The sequence below is a fragment of the Falco cherrug genome, chromosome Z (assembly GCF_023634085.1).
Source record: "Falco cherrug isolate bFalChe1 chromosome Z, bFalChe1.pri, whole genome shotgun sequence".
In the NCBI taxonomy this organism is placed as follows: Eukaryota; Metazoa; Chordata; class Aves; order Falconiformes; family Falconidae; genus Falco; species Falco cherrug.
Window position 1 is genome coordinate 25183234 of NC_073720.1, and position 20763 is coordinate 25203996.

A 20763-nucleotide genomic window follows, 5' to 3' on the forward strand; every position below is an offset into this window, starting at 1 on the left:
CCTTACTTAGGCTTGTTAGTGTTCCTCTTCAAATGTATGTGTGTGTGTGTTCAGAGGATGCATCTCCATCCCTAGGTCTCTCTGCACTAGTGTTACCTGCACCTGCAGTTTTAACTTCGATTTTCCAAGTCTTTAATCCGAGTGTTTGTGCAAATCCAAAAATGCAGAAGTATCCGCTGAGGCACTCGGTGTTTGCGGTAGCTGGGTGCGGGGAAGCAAAACACGTTTCACTGTGGGAATGTGTCAGTGCCGGCAGAGCTTTCCTCTGGCAAGATGGTGTGACCGGACGGGGTGCTGGTGCCAGTGCCGAGCAGCTGAGCACCCAGTGGCTCCTCGCCCCCACCCCAGCCCTCTCAGGTGGGCAGCCTGCCAGCAGGTCAGCATCAAGCACCAAGACATGGCCTGGTGTACCTTGGGCAGGTCCAGGCAGGACCTGTGCCTTCCTGCCCTGTGCTGAGGAGGGGCAGGGCAGGGCAAGGGGGCACTGTAGCAAACAGCTGCCCTTCACACCCACCCGCCTTCCTCTGCCAGTATTATGCCATAGGAGACCTTTTCCAAAGGGCTTGGGGCTGCAGTGCACCCTGTGACAGGAGTAGCAGGCAGCTTGAGGGTGGCTGGCACAGTGCAGGCACTGGTTGTGGCCCCATCACTGGGAGGGTCTGGCTTGTCTGCTGCAGGGCTTGCCAACAGGATTATTTCAGGACTATTTGGTTTTAAAGAGCAGTACAAGAGCTGCTGAACGTAAATGTAAAAAGTGACTGGTGAAGAGCAACTAATTGCACTCTGATTGCCTTTGCTGTGGCAAAAGGCCTTTGTCTCCTGGCCAGGAGTGTGAACGAGCTCTGCAGTTGCTTGTGTTGTACAGAGGGTTTGTGGGCATCTATGCTGAAGACAACCGAGCATTACAAGGAGCTAGCGGTATGTGTGCCAGCACTACTAATTTCATTTCTCTGTGTGCGCAATGACTTTATTGCAACTGAATAAAAATGTTTGAAGGAATTCAGCACTTGCTTCAGAATGTGAGTGCAGCCCAACAGGAGCTCAAGCTGGCACTGTAGGTGAGGCTTGGCACAGCAGTAGAGAGAGATACAGAATAAGGGTTTATTTAAACTCTCAGCCAGCCTCTTAAAAAGGAATGAGCTTTTTGGCTTCTCATGAGTTTATGAACCCAGCAAGTATATGTAATCACAGATATGCACGGTAAAGACTGCCGTGTGATGTTTTCGTTGGGACACTTTACCTTAAAGGCTTGCTATCTGATTTTTGGGGGTGTTGGGGAAAACTTGCAACTGGCCTGCCGACTAGGGAGAGAGGCCAGAACACAAGGTATAGAATTACAAGGGTAAATATTTGTTCATGCACACGAGGTGTCCCAGCCAAATTGGGGCACCCCGAATGTGGTTTTATGCAGGAACCTTATACCCTTCAAGCATTCAGATTTGACTAACCAACCACGCTACTGTTTACTAGTCATAGTAAAACTTTGCAAAGCAGTGATGTATCTGCAGTGTTCTTGCTGATTATCTGTTGATCCAGATGTCCCTGGGGTCAGTCTTGCAATAGTTACTTATCTATGATGCTGGGAGGATTTGAAAGATGTGTTAGAGGAGCTGGGATGCTGGCATCATCTTGGTTGTCCAGGGGTATCTTTTAGCCTTCACGGATAGCTCTAAGCTTCCAATAAGCAAAGTCATTATTTCCACAGCCAAGCTGTCCTAAAGGACAGCTTGTTTTGTATTTTTTTAAAGTATGAACAGTATCAAAGTCTCCAGTGAAACTCCACTACCTGATTACATCACAGCGTATATTGTGAACTAATGTATATTAACAAAGTTAATATACTTCCGTACAGTAAAGACTGATTGATATAGTAGTTAGGGAAGGGAATTTTCCTGACAGGGTTCGCTGTCTTCATCAGACCACAACCAAAATAACTTCCAGAAGAGGATTTTATCAGAACAGATAATATTGGTGATGCACTACAGAAAGTGCTGGCTCGTACTGTGGTCTGATACAGAAAATGCACTGATATATTTATTGGATAGTCAGCACCCTTTTCCCATTTATATTACCCCTCAGTACAAAGTGTCAATTTCAGCCTTCCTTTTTCCATCAGTTAAAAAAAGATAAGATCTTCATTTAAATGAAGCAGTAAGACCAGTTTTCTGCTTTTACTCTTTCTACTTGTATTCATTCTGGCTCCATTTTAGAAAAATCTTACGAAGTACATTTCTGACTTAGCTTGTGCAGTTGTGATTTCCTACCCATACAGCAAGGTTTTAAAAATTCCTTACACTTTTATTTCAGTAGAGAAATTTTTTATTTAAAAAGCCCTCAGATGCAAGTCTGAAGAGGTAAGTCCCCTCTGAACTACTAATGTGCAACTGCTTTACTGTAGCTTTTCCAGCATCGTCATAATTCTTTGCACCTGTGTTTGACCTTGAGTTATGTAAACTGGGTAGAGTGAATCTCAAAGAATGGTTTATTTGCTCCAAATCTTACTGAGTAGGTTTTTCCAAAGCTTAGAAACTGCTGTTATGAACTACCTGGCATATCCTAATTTGAGTTTTGTGCTGGTTGGAAATAAACTAGACTTTTCTAAATCAGTGTCTGTAACATAGACATAACAGCCCTTCCTTCACCAGCTGTTCTGCTCCTTTGCTGTAGCACAGACTCTAACCCTTCCTGTTGTCTGTTCCACAGGTAGCTCGTTGCTGCTTTTGCTGTGTGCCTGATGGAGATGGTAATTAACATTTTCACTGCACAATTTATCTCACTAGTGGCTTTCAGATTAAAGCCAAGAGAGTAAGGACACAACTCCACATGGCAAGCTGCTTGTATCCTTGCTCTGTAGCATATCAAACTGAAGCAGCTGAAGTGCTCAGAGTTAGGTTAGGGAAAAAGGCAGGGGATGTAACAATACCATTTTAAAACAACAGGCTAGTTAATGATTCCTTAAAGAACATTTCATTACTGCAACATACACAGAGTAATCTCTGCTCTTTGCATGCTTGTGGGTGTGACTGCTGGATTTTTGTCTCAGTGGCTTTGCAGGGACTGCAGTCCAGGAGTGAGTTAGGAAGGGAGTGTCCTGTTTGCGGACCTGGTACGGTTGGGGTTATTAGCTGGAACTTGTGGGAGGAATATTTTACAGGTAGAGCAATTTAAATGGCCCAAATGCTCAAAAACTAGCCAGTAGGCCAGGAAACTGATACAAGGCAGGATTTCCGTGGCAATCTGATTTTCCTTACCAAAGGCTTAGACCCATGCCCTGAGGGCAAGGAAGTGTTCAAGTGTTGCTTTCCTAAATCACCCTGTAGACTTTTTGCTGTGCTCTTGGTGATGCCAGCTGCTGTTTTCAGTTCTTAATAAATCTGCAAAAGCTTTGTTGTTTCCTGTCTCTTACAGGTGATGCTGAAGAGCATGTTGAAAAAAGGGGAGGTCAGACTGTGATTTACGATGAGAAGAAAGGCACAGTATACAGTTACGCCTACTTCCACTTCGTTTTCTTCTTGGCTTCGCTCTACGTGATGATGACAGTAACTCACTGGTTCCAGTAAGTGTCTGTCTTTAAAGCTGAGAAATTAATGCCTCTCTGCATTGAGAGGGGAGATGTGGACAGGAACTTCTGTCATTGCTGTGTCTTCTCCTTAAGTAAGAAGCTGGAAGAGACGTTTCAGGTCTTTCGCTGGCAGTTCTTGAGCAAGATCTTGCTCTGTAAAGGGCTGCTGTCCTCTGCTTCATGTCTGGGTTAACCTAGCTGAAGTCTGTTACCCACTTGGAAAAACAGAGGGTACTGTAGTCTGAGATATGAATAGTGAGTTTATTGTTTCTTTTTTTCTTTTCTTTTCTTTCCTCTTAACAGTTATGAAAGTGCTCAGATGGAAAAATTCTTCACCGGAACCTGGTCCATCTTCTGGATTAAGATGGTCTCCTGCTGGGTTTGTGTCTGTCTGTACTTGTGGACTCTTATTGCTCCACTCTGTTGTCCATCCAGAGAGTTCTCAGTGTGAACATTCAGAAGGGCCTTCCGTGTTTTTCTCTTTTCTTTTTTTTTTTTTGTTACAAATAAAATACAACAGTCATTTTGTAAAGAGGAAACACCTATTGCCCAGTTATCATAATGTATCAGTTAGTAAACTTTTAGTCAGACTAAACAAATGATTGAAGACTTTTTTAAATTTTTTAAGTCATCATGAGCAAGCATTGCCCAAAGGAACAAATCTGTTCCAAAATTTTGTAACTTAGGTGTGGAGTGTAGCAAACACAGTTGTTGCATAAACTGGAATAAGTGAAATGCTTTTCAAATAACTGACAATCTTTCTCTGGCTTCATAATCAAGAAAAGAAAAGATCATAGTGCAGGTGTATCTTCTTCCTTCCTGTGAATGCTGGATATCTTCTAGCAAATATGCATTCCTTTTTATACTCTTTTTATTAACTGTGTCTTTTACAGTTTGCAGTGATGATTTGGACTGCTGTTTTGTACAGCAGAGAATTCTTCTAAGTAGCATCCAGATATTTTTTCAGAAAACATAACTAAATACTTCTGTAGAAATAGAGAATATGTAAGAATTTGACTGCCAAAGCATCCACTAAAAATCATTTATCTAAATATTAAATATATTAAGTTATTGTATACCTAGATTGAGAAAGGAATGTACCAATGATAATAGAGTATTTATTCTATTATAACTTTAAAAGGCACCTGAATATTTTATGCAATTCACTTCTGGTCCAGTTGTTAACAGAAGGGCAATTCTACACACAAATTCTTAAACTCAGAATTTTGTTCAGCTTTGCTTTGCCACCTCATTTAAACTGAAAATTGTGTGTACTGCACAGGGATCTAAGATATGGTACATTCCTTATTCAGAATGTTTGCTGTTGAGAAAATGCGAGTGACAGGAGCACTGCCTATTGCTGTTAAATTTGAAAGTGGAATGCTCATGTACTTTTCTACCCTACTGTTTCAACTTTTGTCTGAACATCTCACAGGATCTTCAGTTTCCATTACTTACTATAATATTTTAAATGCATTGATGGTCAGGAAAGGACTCTAGTGCATCATCTTCCTTTTCTGCCTGTGTGTTGGTTGGAAAGTATCCTTTCTAACTGCTATATTTTTATACTCCTCTGTTGATGTTAGTTTTGCTGTTGGGATGAGACTTAGCCAACCAATCCATTAATGGAGACTAAACTTATTTTGGAGAACTGTTCCAAGCAGTGGGCTAAGCAGGCAGAAAAAACAAAGACAAGAAGACACATGTAACAGCAGCTGCCTTAGTACAAATGACTGACTTGACAATATCGTGTCAGAACCATGTCACTTTTATTCGCTTTAAGCAGATGATTTGGTGGTAGAACAACAACTCAGATGCCATAAGTGCTGAATAAGGTTGAACCCACTGTAGTTACCTACATTCCAGTGGCATGGATTTATGACTTGTGCTAGTACCAGAAGTTTTGTCTTCTCTCCTTACATATACATGTGTACACACACACAATGTGAAATATGCATGAAATAAACAAAACAACTGATTTAGCAGTTGTTTTTTTTGAAATATGATTGACCCTTATAGCTTCACCCAATGCTTTCTGCAAAACAAAGAAAAGCACAACTAGAAGCCCATGAGGTGGCCAAAATATTTGCATGCATTTGCTCTGTTGCAATAATTGATGGCTAATGGACACCTGGTGAGTAATACTAATGTAACAGATCTCAATTCTGCTCTTGATTTCATTACCGCTATTAGCTGCCCTGTTGCTATGGTATCCTAGGGCTCCTGTCTGGCTTGGAGCTTGCTGGGGGTGCAATCTTCCCAACCATATGCACTCTTACCTCAAACGAAATCTACAGGTGTGCAGTCCTGTATACTTGTACCACCTACCCCAGTGCTTAAGAGCCTCAAAATACATCTGTCATGAGATCTGAGGGAAGGAGAAGTCTGTCCAGAGGTGACTTGCTGCTCTTCTCCTTGTTTGCACTTCAGGGGGAAAAAAGCAGTTGAGACTTAGCTTTGAGTTAGAAAAGCAACAGATAGCTTTGGAGAGGGAGGCAGGTGTTTTATTTCCTTCTGCTTCTGCTGGGAGGTTTCTGATCTCACCAAGAGCTCTGCTAGCGTGGTGGCTCATCGGTATGTCTCTGCGTTTGGAGTCCAGCTGTGCAGATTCTTCTGCAGCTGAAAAAGGCATTTGTTAATGCATTTGCAATGCAGAAGCCTTTATCTGTCCCATCCCTAAGGTGAGAGCCTATGGGCTTTGCAATGATGACTAACATTTAGTCTGACAGTTGGTTGTCCCACCATAGCAGCTGTTCTGAGAAGCAGTCACGATCCAGTGCTAGAGCTGTGAACTGCAGCTGATGGTCCAGGCTGTTGTTCCTCCCTTGACGAATGCCGTTCCCTAAAGTACAGAGGCTTGCAGGAGTTGCCTTCTAGTGCAATGTGTGTTGTACTATGAGAAACCAAGCGTGTTTTTTTAAAAAGTAGCAATGTTTTTTATAACAGAACACTGGGCAAGGAGCTCTACAGAGGAGAGCATGCGCTACGTCAAGCGTAATGCAGGGAATGTAACTGTTCTGTGGTTCTGACAGCAGGGATCCCAGTCGCAAATGTGGATGATCTTAATACATATCTTGGCCAATGTATGTTCTTACGTGTTTACAAAAACACTAATTTTATGTAGGGAGTATCTGCCTGCATAAGGACTTCCTGCACCTCCTTGTGCTCATTTTTTTGTAGTTTGTATTTAAGGAAATAGATTTTGCACAAAGGAAACAGGGTTGTAGGAGGAAAGTCCACAGCGAGGCATGAGTCTGTTCTTTTTACAGAGCACACGCCTCGCTGAGTTGTTCCTTCATCCTTTCCACCAGCTATTGACCTTCAGAATCTAGGTGTGAGGGTATACATAGGGAGGGAATGGGGGAGCACCCAACTAGACTGCTTTGTCTGCTTCTGAGCAAATTTTGTGCGAAAAGACCCCAAAAATAACTTTGAGGACCTGCATGTCCATGCTGTGGCCCCAGGTCCAACTGTGGATCTCCAGACTTCTCTAAGGAAGCGGTAACTGGTGGCAGCTGGGTGTGCAAAGTCTCTAGTTCCGCAGTGAGGCGCGGCTTCCTGCTGGCCCAGCAAATGTTGCAGCCTGAATGTTTGCTGCGAAATCCGTACTGTGAACTTCCATGTGCAACCACTTAATAAAATCCTTGGCTGTGGTTGAAGGAGTCAAATGCCCAGTTCATAAATTCCAAACAGTTCACACAAACGGGGTTTTAAAACCTTTTAAAGTGCCTTCAGTACCTACTGCTGTGATAGCTGGTAATTCAGGTGGCACTGGAACTGGAAAACCTGAACTGAGCCTGTGACTGGGTGATGCTGCCTTGTACCTTATGCCAGCGTGTACAAGACAGTCAGACCCATGGTGCATGTGGACAATGAAATAGTCTGTGCTTGACAGACCTCTGGGGATGAGACTGATTCGGATACTGCTGTACAGTGGAAGATGAACTGGGAAAACTCACCGAGAGCCTGATGCTTTTGTGAGTAATTGAGTAGTTGTTGCCTACACTTACATTTAAATTGTAAACAGTTAACTTTCTTGACACATACCTAAAAGCACATGCAGGTGGGCAGCTGTTCTGCTTGAGGCAGTTAGCTGTTCAGTGTCTGTCCTGCCTTGTGCCATGATTGTTCATTGAAATTGTTCCTGAATGTGAACGGTGCAGTCTTTCTGGCTTCTAGTATTTTTGGCCTGTGTGAAGTAAGGAAGCTGTTGTTACAAAGACAGGAAGGCTAGAGAACACGTCCTGTACGAAGTTTCCTCTAATTAAACTTGAATTTGAGTTGTTTAATGGAGGAACATCTTGGAGGAACAGACCGTGTTGGCAGAAGTTAGTGCTGCTGAGAAGATGAGACAGTTTTATTGGCCTTTTCCTACTCTTTCAAATTTGCTATTGTAAGGAAGGTTATTTGGAACCTCACTGCTGCACTGCTGTCCGAGACTAGAATAATTTTAGTTTTTCTCATGAAGGGAACTGAGAGCTGCAGTCATTACTTGTTATTGTTTGGGGTAAAATCAATGGGATGGACTCGGACAGCAAGCCTCTGAATCCAAACAGCTGGACTAACAAATGAGACCATAAAACCTTATTAAGAATGTGTGGAAAGCAGATGGATATGCTTGTTTGCTGTTTACCACCTAGTTCCTCAAAGCACGTAGGCAGCCCTTGCAGATGGATGCCAAGCAAGGAACTCCACTGTGTTCACACACATCAGAGTTAATTACATTTTTGTGATACTCTTAGCTTTGTACTTCAAGCATTTCCATGAGGCTCAAAAAGCTTGTAGTAGGTTGGGCCACTTGTGTCTGAAACGGGTAATTCAGTGTTGCTAGCATATGCATAGTCCAGAGGGAGGGCTTATCCCCTCACAGAATCATAAACACTGCATGTCTATTTATTTATTTATTTTGTGTTTTAGCACCTTTGTGTTTAGCACCAAATCTAGAAGCGCTTTGAAATTGTAAACTGTGCATGTATAACTGCTTCATCAGCCCCTGGTGCAGCTTTTTATGGGCTAGAACATTGCTATGAGTGAAGCAACTGTTGCACTTGCAAAAAAGCTGGTTTTTAACAGTTCTCTGGTTTTGACCAATGCATCAGGAAAATTTGGACACTCGAAATAGTGCTGGTTGAACTTTGGCTAGCAGCCCACAGTATCATGGGCATCTCTGAATGTATTGGTAACAAAATAATCCACTGACTGCTTTGAAAACATGCTATAAAGATTTTATGCTATAAACCTTTAGGCTTTCCTCCTAAATGAGTTGATGAAGCAAAATATCATGAGACTGTACCTGTGTGCCTAGATGAGCAAGATTACCTGCAGCTAAAATTTTGCTCTCATCTTTCCTTCTGGTCTTTAGAAGCAATGGCTTTTGCTTGCAGGCTGTACCTCCTCATTTCATTTGCCTTTTTCCTCCTTGGATTTGTTTTTTAAAGGCATTGCTTCACTTCCATTCTGACCCCTATCAAGTGGGATGTCTTTGGTGCTAAAAACTAGCGAAGACTTCTTTGCCAGGTCTTGTTGATCCTTTCCTTTTTATAGCAGGACAACCTGCAGTGTTGAAGCAAAGTCAAGGATCATAGTTTATTATATGGATCACTTTTCCTCTGTGAAAGCTGCTTGTTTTCTGAAGTGGCCTAAAAGTTCTTTTGGGACGAAAACACAATCAGCACTATGACATTTTACTTTGTGTTTTCAATTTTGTAAACAGTAGTTTGAACTGTTTCACATGACTGTACAAGGGAATGCCAGGGGTGAAGTGCTTAGAAAGCTTTGGCTTTTTGTACTCTTGGCAGGATACATAGCTCGGGAACTGGTATGTCTGCATTTTCAACATCCTGAGGCAGAATGCCCAGGTGCCCCAGGACGGGGATGCAGACACACTGCAGAGGGTTTGAAGTAGAAACTTCAGGAGACTGGCATGATGGCTGCTTTCTGATGCCTGAAGAAACTCTGTAGGTTTCAAATAGGCCTTAAGTCCAGTTTTGTTTTGTGTTTTTTAACTCAAGCCCCGTTTCAACTCATTCCAACCTGTTAAAAATAATGTTATTTTTTAAAAGTTGGAATTTATTTCAGATATAAGCCATATTGTCTTCTGCCTGTTTGCCAGTCTCCCAGAGCTCCCAGTGCCATAGTGTACAGCCATTTGCACAAACTTCTTCAAGCCACAGTTGTCAGTTTTGGAACCACTCCAGCAGCTTAAAGCTTCCAGGGCTTTTGCTCACCAGAGCTGCAGGGTGCAGCACTGCAACCATGCTTCTGCCAAAGAAGCCTCAGTGCAAAGCCAAGAAGAATTTTGGAAAGCAATGGGGATATAATATCTAGTTACACATACTGTAGCTTTATTTTTCCTCTTACCGATACATGTCCAGGTGCTTAGGTGTTTGTGGACATCCAAGCAGGTTTAAAGCGAAGAGAATTGATTTTCAGAGAAAATAGTTCAACTTGTCATATACAAGCTAAGAAGATACTTACTAGGGACATACGGGTTCACTGTCTGCTTTTTGTTTCCACCAGTGAGTGGTGGTCAGTCTTGTATATGCCATGTTTGAAAGCTGGATGCAAAGTAGTCAAAATGTAAACACATTTTCTTAATGGTGAGGGGGTTTTTAGTAGTCTTTTTCAAGGTTCTTCATATCTCAAGGGAACTTTTTGGTGTGTGTGTGTGGTTTTATTTTATTAAGCTGTAGCCCAGTGAAGTGGAGGTTTGCTAGTTTATTTAACATTTTCTGTGAGTGTTGTGATCTGTAGTAACTGTAACACTTTGACTTTTAAGGATTAGTAAAGATTTCAGAACTGTAACATCTTCATTGTAAAATAGTCAACAGCTTTGCCTTTTTAAAGCATGTTAATGGATTTTATGGACACTTCCTTTTGTATACTGAGTGAATGTATTGTTATAGATTTAATGTTTAATGGACCAATAAAATTTTTCTTACATTTGAAATGAATTGTTGTGATAAATTAAAGTTGAAAACTCAATTCGTTCCAGGAGAAACTTTAAAAATATATAAATACACAATCTAAGCAGTTACTGAGCTAGTAAAATAAATAGGTTGATCTTTTTTGTCCACTGTATTTGGATGTTTAACAAAAAAATTGTTGGCCTATAGAATATTACATGGCCTTGCTGTCCATGTTATTTTTGTATCCCTTCAGAGCATGATCTTGGAAGCTGGCAGGTTGCACAGATTTCTTCGTGGTGTCTGCTCTATACAATCCAGCTCTCAGATACGTCGGATACTTCTCCTGGTGCAAACACAGTATTTTCCAGGCCAAGTATAGCACTGGAGCCTGTGCAGTTGTTTGAAGCAAGGAACTCTGTTTTTGTTTTTTTGGTTTTGTTTTTTGGTTTGTTTGGTTTTTTTCTCATTTGCCCTTATGGTAGGATGGACTGCTGCTGAACTTGACAGCTAGGTCCGCACAAGGGAAAGTTCTGCCTCTCCATGGGTCCCTTGCTTCTCGCCATCCATATTAAGGCAGTTGTAGAGTCCCATTTCAGCACTGCCAGCTGGTACTGGCTGTACCCGTGCCGTGGAGCTGACCAGACCCACACCAGGGCATGGTGTCACGTGAAAGGGGGGCTGGTGTGTGCGTGTGTGTGTGAAAATCCTCTCGACCCCAGGTGTTTCATCTGTCTTAGTGCCGCAGGAAAGCCAAGACCCTTGTGCCCAACCAGTCTGTCAGCATCCCATTACAGGGACCCCTCACTTGAACAGCCCTGCTGGACTGGAGGGCGACTCGACTGCCTTGTTCAGGGAAACACACCAACATCAGGGGGACCCCTCGACTGGTCTTCCCTCCTTGTTTAAATGTGTTACCTGCTGCCGGCAACTGCTGATGCCCATTAACAGTTTATGGAATGACACTCTTTGTTATAAAGTCATGACAAGATTTGTGATTGCCAGTAATAGGGACTGTTTGCAAAAACAAGCTTGAATTGATACACAGCCAAACTATACCAATGACAACTAGAATGAGTTAGTTATTTAGCATGCATAAGTAAAAGTTCTAACCCAATAGGTGTCCCTGTGGGGGAAAAGGCAGGTTCAGCCTGTCAACTGATCCCGGAAGTTACAATGGAGTCTTCCATGTCCTCCCCTCATTCATTCACATTTCATACTTCACTCTCCGGTGGAGCTTGAGTGACTCCAGTCGTACATTCTTTCGTTATTGATTGGTGTAAACTTCTCTCACTCTCATTTAAAGACATAGTTGATAAGAAATAGAAAGCGCATGCTCGGTGAGGGGTGGCTGTGCCTTGGAGGTGGGTAACTTTGGGGTGGAGATGTGTGTTAGTATTATAGCAAGATTACAATGAGCAAGGTTCATCTAAGGAGAATAGTTTCACCACAGTTGTTGGCCCAACAACAGGCATCATCTTATATATTTTCCGTTTGACAGCCGTTGTGCAGCTTACCAGCTGTGTGGTACCACCAAGTTCCCAGTCCTGCAGGGAGCACAGCAGAGCCTGGCCACGGTGTCCCTACTCTGCTCCACCTCCACTGCTCCCCCAGGATAGCAGGCTGTGCTGTCCAAAAGTGGCAACTGCGTTTTCCTCTAAAAAGTTGTAATACTACAGCTTCTATTAGGTCCCAGTTTTCTGTAATTTCCCCCCTCCAAGCAATTTTCCCGCACGTGGGTTCCTTGTGGTTATGAGAAACTGCTGACCAAGTTGCTAAGGGTTGGACGGCAGCTGCAGTTCTCTGCAGCTCTGGTGTGCGTAGCTGGGGGGCTGTATGTTTTGACTGAGGTGCGAGGCTAAAGCAGTTCCCAAGTGGTGCAAGGTCTGCAAGAGCTGACCAGCCACATTTGCGCAGCGGCCTCCCAGTGGCCTGCCCACCCCTGCCTTCAGCCCACCCTGCCTTCAGCCCACCCTGCAGCATCTTGGCAGGATGTTCCTTCCTGGCGTTTCCAGCCAGGAGATGGTCTTCAGGGAACATAAGCATTTCAAGCGTGTTTGTTGTGGTGTTTGCAGCACACAGCAAAGAGTTAACCTTTGGTGAGACCTTAGACCCTGGTGCAGGAGCCCCAGGGCTCTGAACTCCCAAGTAGCTGCAGCTGCTGCTCCAGCTGAGTGCAGCCCCACTGCACAGGCTGTGGGGGCCAGAGAAAACAACACATTGGGTTTAAGAGTGTGGGAGTCCAGCATCTGTACTTGCCAGGAGCTACGTCTGCTTTGCACAACAGCGGTGGTGCAAGAGGAGCTTGTTTAAACTTGTACGCAGGGACTGCGTGGTCTGTGACAGGAGTGTGAGGGGCAGGAGGTTACAGCTGGACTTTGCTGTTGCTGGACTTTGCTGTTCCTGAACTTGCAGGCTACTCAGCAACTGGTGTGTCGACACAACAGGCATAGTGAGTGCCAGTGTCCTGTTGTAAGGTCTCGACAGCACCTTCTGAAACAAAGGAAAAGTTCCAGCTGGCTGAGCTGTGGCTGGTTTCTGTGGCTACCAGCTGAGCAGGCCAGTATGATTCTTGTCCAGGTTGGAAGCTCCAGCTTCACCTCTGACAGCACGAGAGCCAGGTGTCTCATCTCCCAGCCTCCAGTGGCCAATGGCCGTGGTGTAGACTGGAAGAGAGCCTGGAAATTGGCAAGCTCAGGGGTGGTAGGCTGGTGTGGCAAATGGCCAGGGTGCTCCCTCCCAGCCACTGCAGCAAGAGAAGAGCCCCCAGCGCAGGTGGGAGGGCTCGGGGGTGGGGGTGGAGGGTGGGGGTGGGTGGAAGACCAGCAGGGACTCGGAGGCCAGCTGCCATCATGCTTCCTGATGGAGCTGATGTGTGCTGTGGTGCCCTGACCCGGACATGCTGCAGGCAGGTCAGGGTGGGCCAGGCCTGTTGCATCCACCATGAGGGGACCACCTCTGCAAAATGCATGTAGTGTGGGCCCCAGCTGCAGGGCACCCATGGTGGGGATGGGGGTGTGTGTGGTACAAGTACCTGCCTTCTGCCCAGGTTGTGCCCAAACCATTCACAGAGGATATGGGCCTGGGGAAGGGGAGAAGGGGCTCCACCCAGTGAAACACAAATACATAAGGAAGACGTATATCTGCTTTATGATCTGTGTTCTCATTCATGAATAAACAATACTGCAGCTACAGCCTATGTTCAGCTAGAAAAAGATGTTTTTTCTCATCTTTTAAGCGTAATTTGACAATACCCACTGTGTTGCTCCAAAGTAGCTAGCCTTTCAATCCTCTGTTGAAGACCCAGCGAGTGAAGTTGGATTTGGTGAAGCTAAGGGGAAAGCACGGGCACTGGAGGATCTTTCATGATGAAGCACCATGCCAGAGAAACACTCCAGCATCATGCCCTTCGCTGTAGAACTCTGGGATCCCTCGTGAGACAGTTCCCAGGGCTGTGCTGCTCCCAGAAGCCTGAGCAATGGTGCACAGGCCTGCAGTGAAAACTCTTCCTGTAGCCCAAGCCTTTGATAGCAACGTATACCATTTTTATTGTACTGAGAACAGGAAACCACTTTTTTTTATTTTGATACTCCCACCTGATAATTTCACTCAGCATTTCCCCTGTATTGTGCTGGGAAAGAGCCATGGCTGTTCATTTTCTCAGGGCTACTTCTGATTTTTAAAACCCTCACTGTATTCCCCCTCTGTGTATTTCCTCCCTCGCGCTCGCCCCAGGCTGAAGTACTGTTTCCAATTGTCCTTTTTAAAGTAATTCTCCTATAGGCTGCAATATCCTTCTCTTCAACTGTCCTTGTAGTCTGTCCTCCCTTCCTTTCATAGCTCCATTTTGAAAAAGAATGCTGTAGAAATGCACATGGTATCCAACACCTTTCTATACTTCAAATTACAGAGTGCATTGTAATACAATTTTATTTTTTTTTGGCTTTCTGTGTTCTAGACCTTTCTTAATGTTTACTAAGGCTTAATTACTAATGCTTAATGCAGTGTTTTGAGCTTCTAACTTGGTGATTTATTTTCATAAGATTGCAGTACCTGCTGAGGGAGCTTGGCTCTAAGTGGGGACCACAGGTCAAAGCCTGGCTTTGTATATGTGAAAGTTAGTATTATTTTCTCTCTGTGAAAGTTAAGATTATTTTCTCTCTGTTGGTGATTCTACATTTATCTCCATATGTCTTTTGGTTTTAGTCACATGCAGGTCACAAGATGTGACTACAACGCCCTGCAGTCAGCTTTTTTTGCTTTTACAGGATGTGGTAGTGTTACTCATAGTTTTCTGGGGTTGGGAGGGCAGGGAGATCTAGCAGGGCTCTTGGCAGGGGTCTGCCAAAGGTAACAGTCTCCAAATGAGTTAAACTGCTCTAAAGGAGATACAACTTTTTCCTGGCAGGTTTGGAAATGTAGAAAGAAGCTCTTGACTTGACCAGACAGCTTCCAACCACTTCATGCCTTGAAACATGTTGTTCCTGACACATTCCAGATAAACAAAATTGCGCTTTCTTCCCCATCCTGTTTAATACTGAATCCAAAATGGGAATAGATTCAAACTTTTCCTGACAATGTTTTAAGGAAGTGTCACTCCATTACATGCTGCACCCTAGATTTTAGGGCAAATTTGAAAACAAGTGAAGCCCCAGTCTATTTTGTCTCCTTTTAATTTTCATTTTTATACAAAAATGGGCCTGGTATTGTCACATCAATAAGAACAAGCTGCGGTGTGCAGTCTGATAACAACAATCATATAAGGATTTAAAATACACTGTTTTATTGTTTGCAATAGCAACGTTAGTTTGCTTTTCCTTCTTAAATATCACCAACGCCAAACTGCTGAGCTTGAAATTCTTGGAAGTCCTCTGGGATAGTGTCTGAAAACAAGAAAATATGCAAAAGTTTAGTCTCTTCTAACAAAATCAAGGAGCACATAAATTAATGAATTACCCACCTACTCCTTTTTTTTAGGTAATGTGCCTTCTCTTCTGTTTACACATTAAGAACTAACAGGGAGTGTTTTCAGTTTTAGCTGTGCACCACTGAAAAGCATAGAGAAGCTAACAGGACGAGTGCTACAATGCCAGCCCATAATGGAATGCTATCAATCTTTGAATTACATTTCCACCTGAAAACTTTTTGGATCCTACTCCTCTTTTTATTAATAAACGCTGACCAGAAAGGCAGAAAAAGTGGTTACCTTGTTCTGCACCCCAGACACGTTTGTGGCATCAGCATCTCTGTTTCTCATGTACCCTAATTCAACTTCCCTGCAATCGCTTTCCATGCCACAAATAGGTATGGAAACATCAACAGGGACCAACAGCAGCTGGTAGAAAAACTTTAAAATTGATGAAGGGAGTTGGAGACAGGTCAGTGCCTAAGAGTAACTACAATTCTGTTTGAAGTGTTGAGTTTGCAGTGTGACTTTGCCAGATCCCAGAACGTATTACCTGGAGAGCCACAGAGCTAACCATAGAGCTAAAGCTGCAGCCAAAGATGGAGCCACAGCAAGGAAGCTCAACTGCACGACCTCAACTTTGCTCTGATTATTTCCACCCTGAGACAGGACAGGTAACCAAACTGAAAAAAAGAAGTAACTGTATAAATACAGTATATAGAAAAGAAGGAGTAAGTCCGTTGCTTTTTTTTGATCACCCCTCTTCCTGAGGCTTGAAGATTATTTTTAAGCTTTTTTTGAAAGTGTAGGAACTTGACTGAAATGCAGGAATGCTTTGGGACTCCAGAGGCTTCTTTGAGTGCGTTTCACTGACTTACTGCAGCACCTGCAGCAAAGCCATTGCCTGCTCACTGCCAGGAAAGTACCTACAACTTCAGTGGCAGCTTTGAAACATGTTTTCTGGGAAACCACATACTGTTCAAGACTCCTAGCAAACGATTTTTAATTGTAAGCACCACTGTCTAGAACTTCCCCTGTTTATGCCAGCCTAGGTGTACCAAGTGCCCAAGAACCAGAGTCCGTCAACAGAACAAGCCACAGAGCCAGGGTCTGGCCATGCAGCAGCTGTGTCCGCTGCCGACCTGATCTGGGCTTCTTGGATCCACAGAAAGCAAGTAAGGAAACTGTTGCAACTTGGCTGGCAACTTATTTTCCTAAGGCTGCCTCGGTCAGGTAGGGTTTGATGCTGAGAAGAGGGGGGCAGCTTCTCCAACCCCACTTCAACAGTGGAACTGCTGCCAGGGCAGAAACACCCAGACATGATCAGCTTCTGCTTGGGTGACCAAGGTTTGAGTTACTCCATGTAGTGGGAGATCAGGGCTAAGCTGCAAGGGTCTTGCCCCAAGAAGAGTGAGCCAGCATGCTCCCACAGTCTGAGAAGGATTCCTCTGAGGGATAAAAGGCATCTTATGATCTTGTCCTCCCACAGACAGGAGCAACCAGCAAGTACCTGACTGACACCAATGCCCCTGGCTCTCCAGATTTATTTCACTTTTTACTCAGAGCTTAAGGTATCCTGTATACATGATGGCCTCAGTATATTGTGCATGTACATGTGCATGTGCGTGGTTAGTTGTAAATAATGTTTCTAATTCTCTGATGACAGCTATACTACTTCACTGGCACAGTCTCTGCAGCACAGTGACTGCTCTGGGAGGAGCAGTTGTGAGGTGTTAGTTCCCGTCTGGCTGCAGTGTCAGGGGAGGCATTTTACAGCTGTGAATAGTGTGTAAATGAAAAGCAAAGAAAAGGGTGCATAATGGCTTAATCCAACAGCCACACTACCAGTTCTTCTTGGTCACTTGCTAGTTGTTAGCTAAAATGACATAACAGCAACATTACCATTGCAGCGATATTTCAGGTTGGACCAAATAATGTTTTCCTGAGAAAAGCAGAAAACTCCAAGCCGTCCTCCACGCATCGTGGTGTCTATAGTTACACCAGAGTCTGCCACTAGTTCAGAGCCTTCATAAAATCTTGCCCTTCATGAAAGCAAACAGAAGCTCTGTTAGGTCTTTTCCAAGGCTGCAACATTCACCAAAGCAATTTCGTTACCCGTGGTGACTTTAGTCTTAGACATGCTATCCTCTCCCACCTAGCCCAGGGGAGAAAAAGCAGTTAACATAGCTCCTCTGTAGGCTGGCAACTGGAGCAATGCTGCACACTGGCAAGAGCTGGGCAGGGAGGGTGTTTTGGTGGTGGTTGGTTTTTGACACATCCTACAAAAGCTTGGAGTGTGTTTTCCAGTAGTCAGTCAGACTAAGAGCTTTAACTCTTGAAAGTTTCCACAGTTGATAGTTGTAGGAGAAAGGGAGAACCAGACTAGATCGGCTGAAGAAGGCCAAATGGATATGGTCTTACACAGTCTGAACCTAAACCTTTTTTTTTTTTTTATTTTTTAAACAGGCAAAGTTTCAAACAAACTGTTTGGAACCTTAAACTTGACTGAGAGTTCTTTAAAAATATGAATATGTTTAATTCCAGGAACAGTTTTGATGATCTGGCATCTTCTTGTTAGAAAACTCATCGGCAAATTCCCAAATCGCTCTGGGAACAGCTGCACCCTGCCAGCTCCCCAGCGTGTGCACTGTACTGAGGGCTTGAGCAGGACCATGCTGGAGCCAGCTGGGCTGTTGCAGCACTGTCTACACCAAGTCCTCAGCCTCTGAGGTACTGGGTAAATGACTCAGAGGATGATGAACCTGGAAAGCCCTGTTTTGGATAAGACACCGCTGGTCTGACATGTAAGAAAACAGCACGTGGTAAAGAGAAAGAAAGTCCCTGTGTGTTTTCATAAAATGAGAAAAAAACCCAAACCCAATTCCTGTTATGTTCCTGAGTTTATTTCCTGATTTGCTGAGGCAGTTCAAAAGTATCTGTACAATGAATAGCACTTGTTGTCTTCCAGATTTCCGTGGGAGAGGCTGGCTCTAAGTGACTTTTTCCTAGGCTTCCTTGAAGCCTCAGAAAACCTCTGCTAGACACATAGGTCTGTAGCACCTGGCCTGAACAGACCACAGTGAGATGGGGACAGAGAGCTGGCAAAAGTTCGCTTTAGGCCTGGTTTCCTTTCGGTTTTGAAGGATTTAGTGACATTAATTTTGCTACCTTTCCCAGTTGCAGGGGGCATTAATTAGGCTGGCTTGAGAGACTGCAACCACAGGCAGATGCTTGCTCACGAAGCAGCTTCACAAACAGCTTGGCCTAAACAGAAGTTGCCACCTAAGATCCAGTCATTACTGCCCTGTGGCTGGGACACAAAAACTGACAGTGTAAATGTTCTTAATCCAGTATAGCATGAAGTCAAACATGCTCACTCCGACTACCTCTGAAGATGATACTCTGCACCAAAAAAGTGGAATAATTATACCATCAAGTTACTGCATCTCAACCACAGGGTGGTGGTATTTCGGAAACAACTGACTTACCTGTATTTCTGTTCTATTACAAGGTTATAAACCCTGAGCTGATGATGCCGGAGCAGTTTATTTTCTGCATTTTAACATCAACCTTGATCTACAAGTATAATTCCTGCTGATTTGGATGTTGCAGAATGAAACATTTCCATCTGCCTGGTGAAATTTTTTTAAATCACTTTTTTTCTTCCTTTTCAAACAACAAAGTAAGAATACATAACATGCACTACATGGCTTCGACAAACTTTCTGAATATACACTATGTAATCTCAAACCTATCATGTCAAGACAATTACTGATCTTACCTTTAAGTGGACAACCTTTATTAATTCTGTTATCCCAGAATATGTAAATGAACTATCACAATTCCAACACAAATATTCTAAAAGACCTTTTTCAGATCAGTGGCCAGTAGCAGCTTGCAAAACAAGGTATTAATGCCAGAAAAGGGCTTATTAGAGTAGGGCACAGTAACCACAGCCAGATGGTACAAAACTTCCTATGAAAAGATTTGCAGGCTGAATTTGAAAAGTCTAACCTGTTATGAGGTTTCATCAGTGCAAAGCCCAGACATATTATAAATTCTCAGATTCATTGTCTGATTTACATGTCGAGAAGCAACAGTTTAGGCAGACATCTATCTGTACGCACCTCATCTATCCTTTCCTCTCTTACCTGATATAACCAATTTGGGGTCTGTGCTGCAAGAACCAGCGGTAGGAGACTTTGTCTTTCCACCCTACATTGCGGGGGTCCTTCCAAAGCAGCCTGACCTGGTCAATGGTGTCCCCTGTATGCCAGAGGGAGTTGCGGAGGTGCTCACCAGGGCCGGTCTTGGATTTCACAGCCTGCAGAAATACAGTTTTTCAATGCTGACCACAGAGAATATCACTTCCAGAGCTCTAAGTCATTTTGCCATGGGCAGCAGGTCTGCAGAAGCACCCTCCATCCTGCTCATAAGCCCCTACTTCTCTTGTATAACTGCTGCCACTGCTTGTGTGGAAAAGCAACTGAGTACCTGGGCCAAGGAGGAGGAGGTAATTTGACCAGTTTCAGTCAGAGCCACAATGAGAGTGGAGACTAAACGCTCCAGCTGATGAGCAGAGACAAGACTCGAGATGAAGTTCCTTAAAAGATGGTGCTATTAAAAGGGCTGTGTGGCAGATGCCTGACTTATCAGTTTTGACACCTGTTGCAGGGAGAGAACAGCAATTGGGCAGCACAGCTGACACACACTGTGATGGCTTGGCCAATGGATGGCATGATGGCTTAGCCCACAGCAGCTGGATGGCAGGGTGGCATAGCCAACACATAGCAAGATGGCACAGCCAGGCTGTGGTGACCACTGTGTCCCCAGCTAGGAGCCAAGAGCGGTACCTTTAGCTGAATGCCGGGCTCTGCAACAGCTCTGAAGGGAGTTGCTTGCCAGTACGTCTGTTCAGTCTGTTTCCACATTACCACGTAAAAGCTTGAGCTGTCTTGATAACCAAAAATAAAGCCAGCGTAGTCATCATCTGTCACTGTGTTCACATGAAAAGTGCCCTCAAAGTCAACGCCATTAAAAGCTGTGTAACCTGAGGACACACACAAGTTAAAAAAAAAGTCTTCAGAAAACGAGTTCATATCCTGTAAGTTTTCTGCTGTAAAATTTGAATCTCAGAAAAGGGTACATACCAACAGCAAGGCCAGGATCACTGTTCATAGTCTGCACAATTTCCATGCCCTGTACGAGTAAAAACAGGGTGGTTAGCATGTGTGATGAGCTGGGCTGGCTAATCCTAGCAGTCTCTTCTGGCCTCCCTCTAACACCCTGTCCATCTGTCTCCTCCATGTGCTCACAACATGTCTGTAAGACTTCTAGCTCTGAACTACAATCAAATACCAATGTTTCAGCTGCTGTGTTCCCTGAGTCAG

The 20763-nt window shown here is 43.9% G+C and overlaps 2 protein-coding genes and 1 long non-coding RNA gene across 3 annotated transcripts in view; 2 read left to right on the forward strand and 1 right to left on the reverse strand.

Annotated features, from left to right (window-relative positions):
• SERINC5 (serine incorporator 5) overlaps positions 1-10511 on the forward strand; it is a 44008-nt gene extending 33497 nt beyond the window's left edge. The window contains exons 10-12 of the mRNA XM_055699185.1: positions 2704-2743; positions 3409-3556; positions 3866-10511. Of these exons, the coding sequence (XP_055555160.1) occupies positions 2704-2743; positions 3409-3556; positions 3866-4013 (336 nt within the window). The 3' untranslated portion in view covers positions 4014-10511. The remainder of the gene's footprint in view (positions 1-2703; positions 2744-3408; positions 3557-3865) is intronic.
• Positions 1-20763, forward strand: part of LOC129734720 (uncharacterized) — a 121443-nt gene that overhangs the window by 45065 nt on the left and 55615 nt on the right. The window lies entirely within an intron of this gene.
• THBS4 (thrombospondin 4) overlaps positions 15123-20763 on the reverse strand; it is a 45632-nt gene continuing 39991 nt past the window's right edge. The window contains exons 18-22 of the mRNA XM_055699179.1: positions 20524-20572; positions 20227-20423; positions 19525-19697; positions 17276-17415; positions 15123-15350 (exon numbers count right to left, since the gene is read on the reverse strand). Of these exons, the coding sequence (XP_055555154.1) occupies positions 15289-15350; positions 17276-17415; positions 19525-19697; positions 20227-20423; positions 20524-20572 (621 nt within the window). The 3' untranslated portion in view covers positions 15123-15288. The remainder of the gene's footprint in view (positions 15351-17275; positions 17416-19524; positions 19698-20226; positions 20424-20523; positions 20573-20763) is intronic.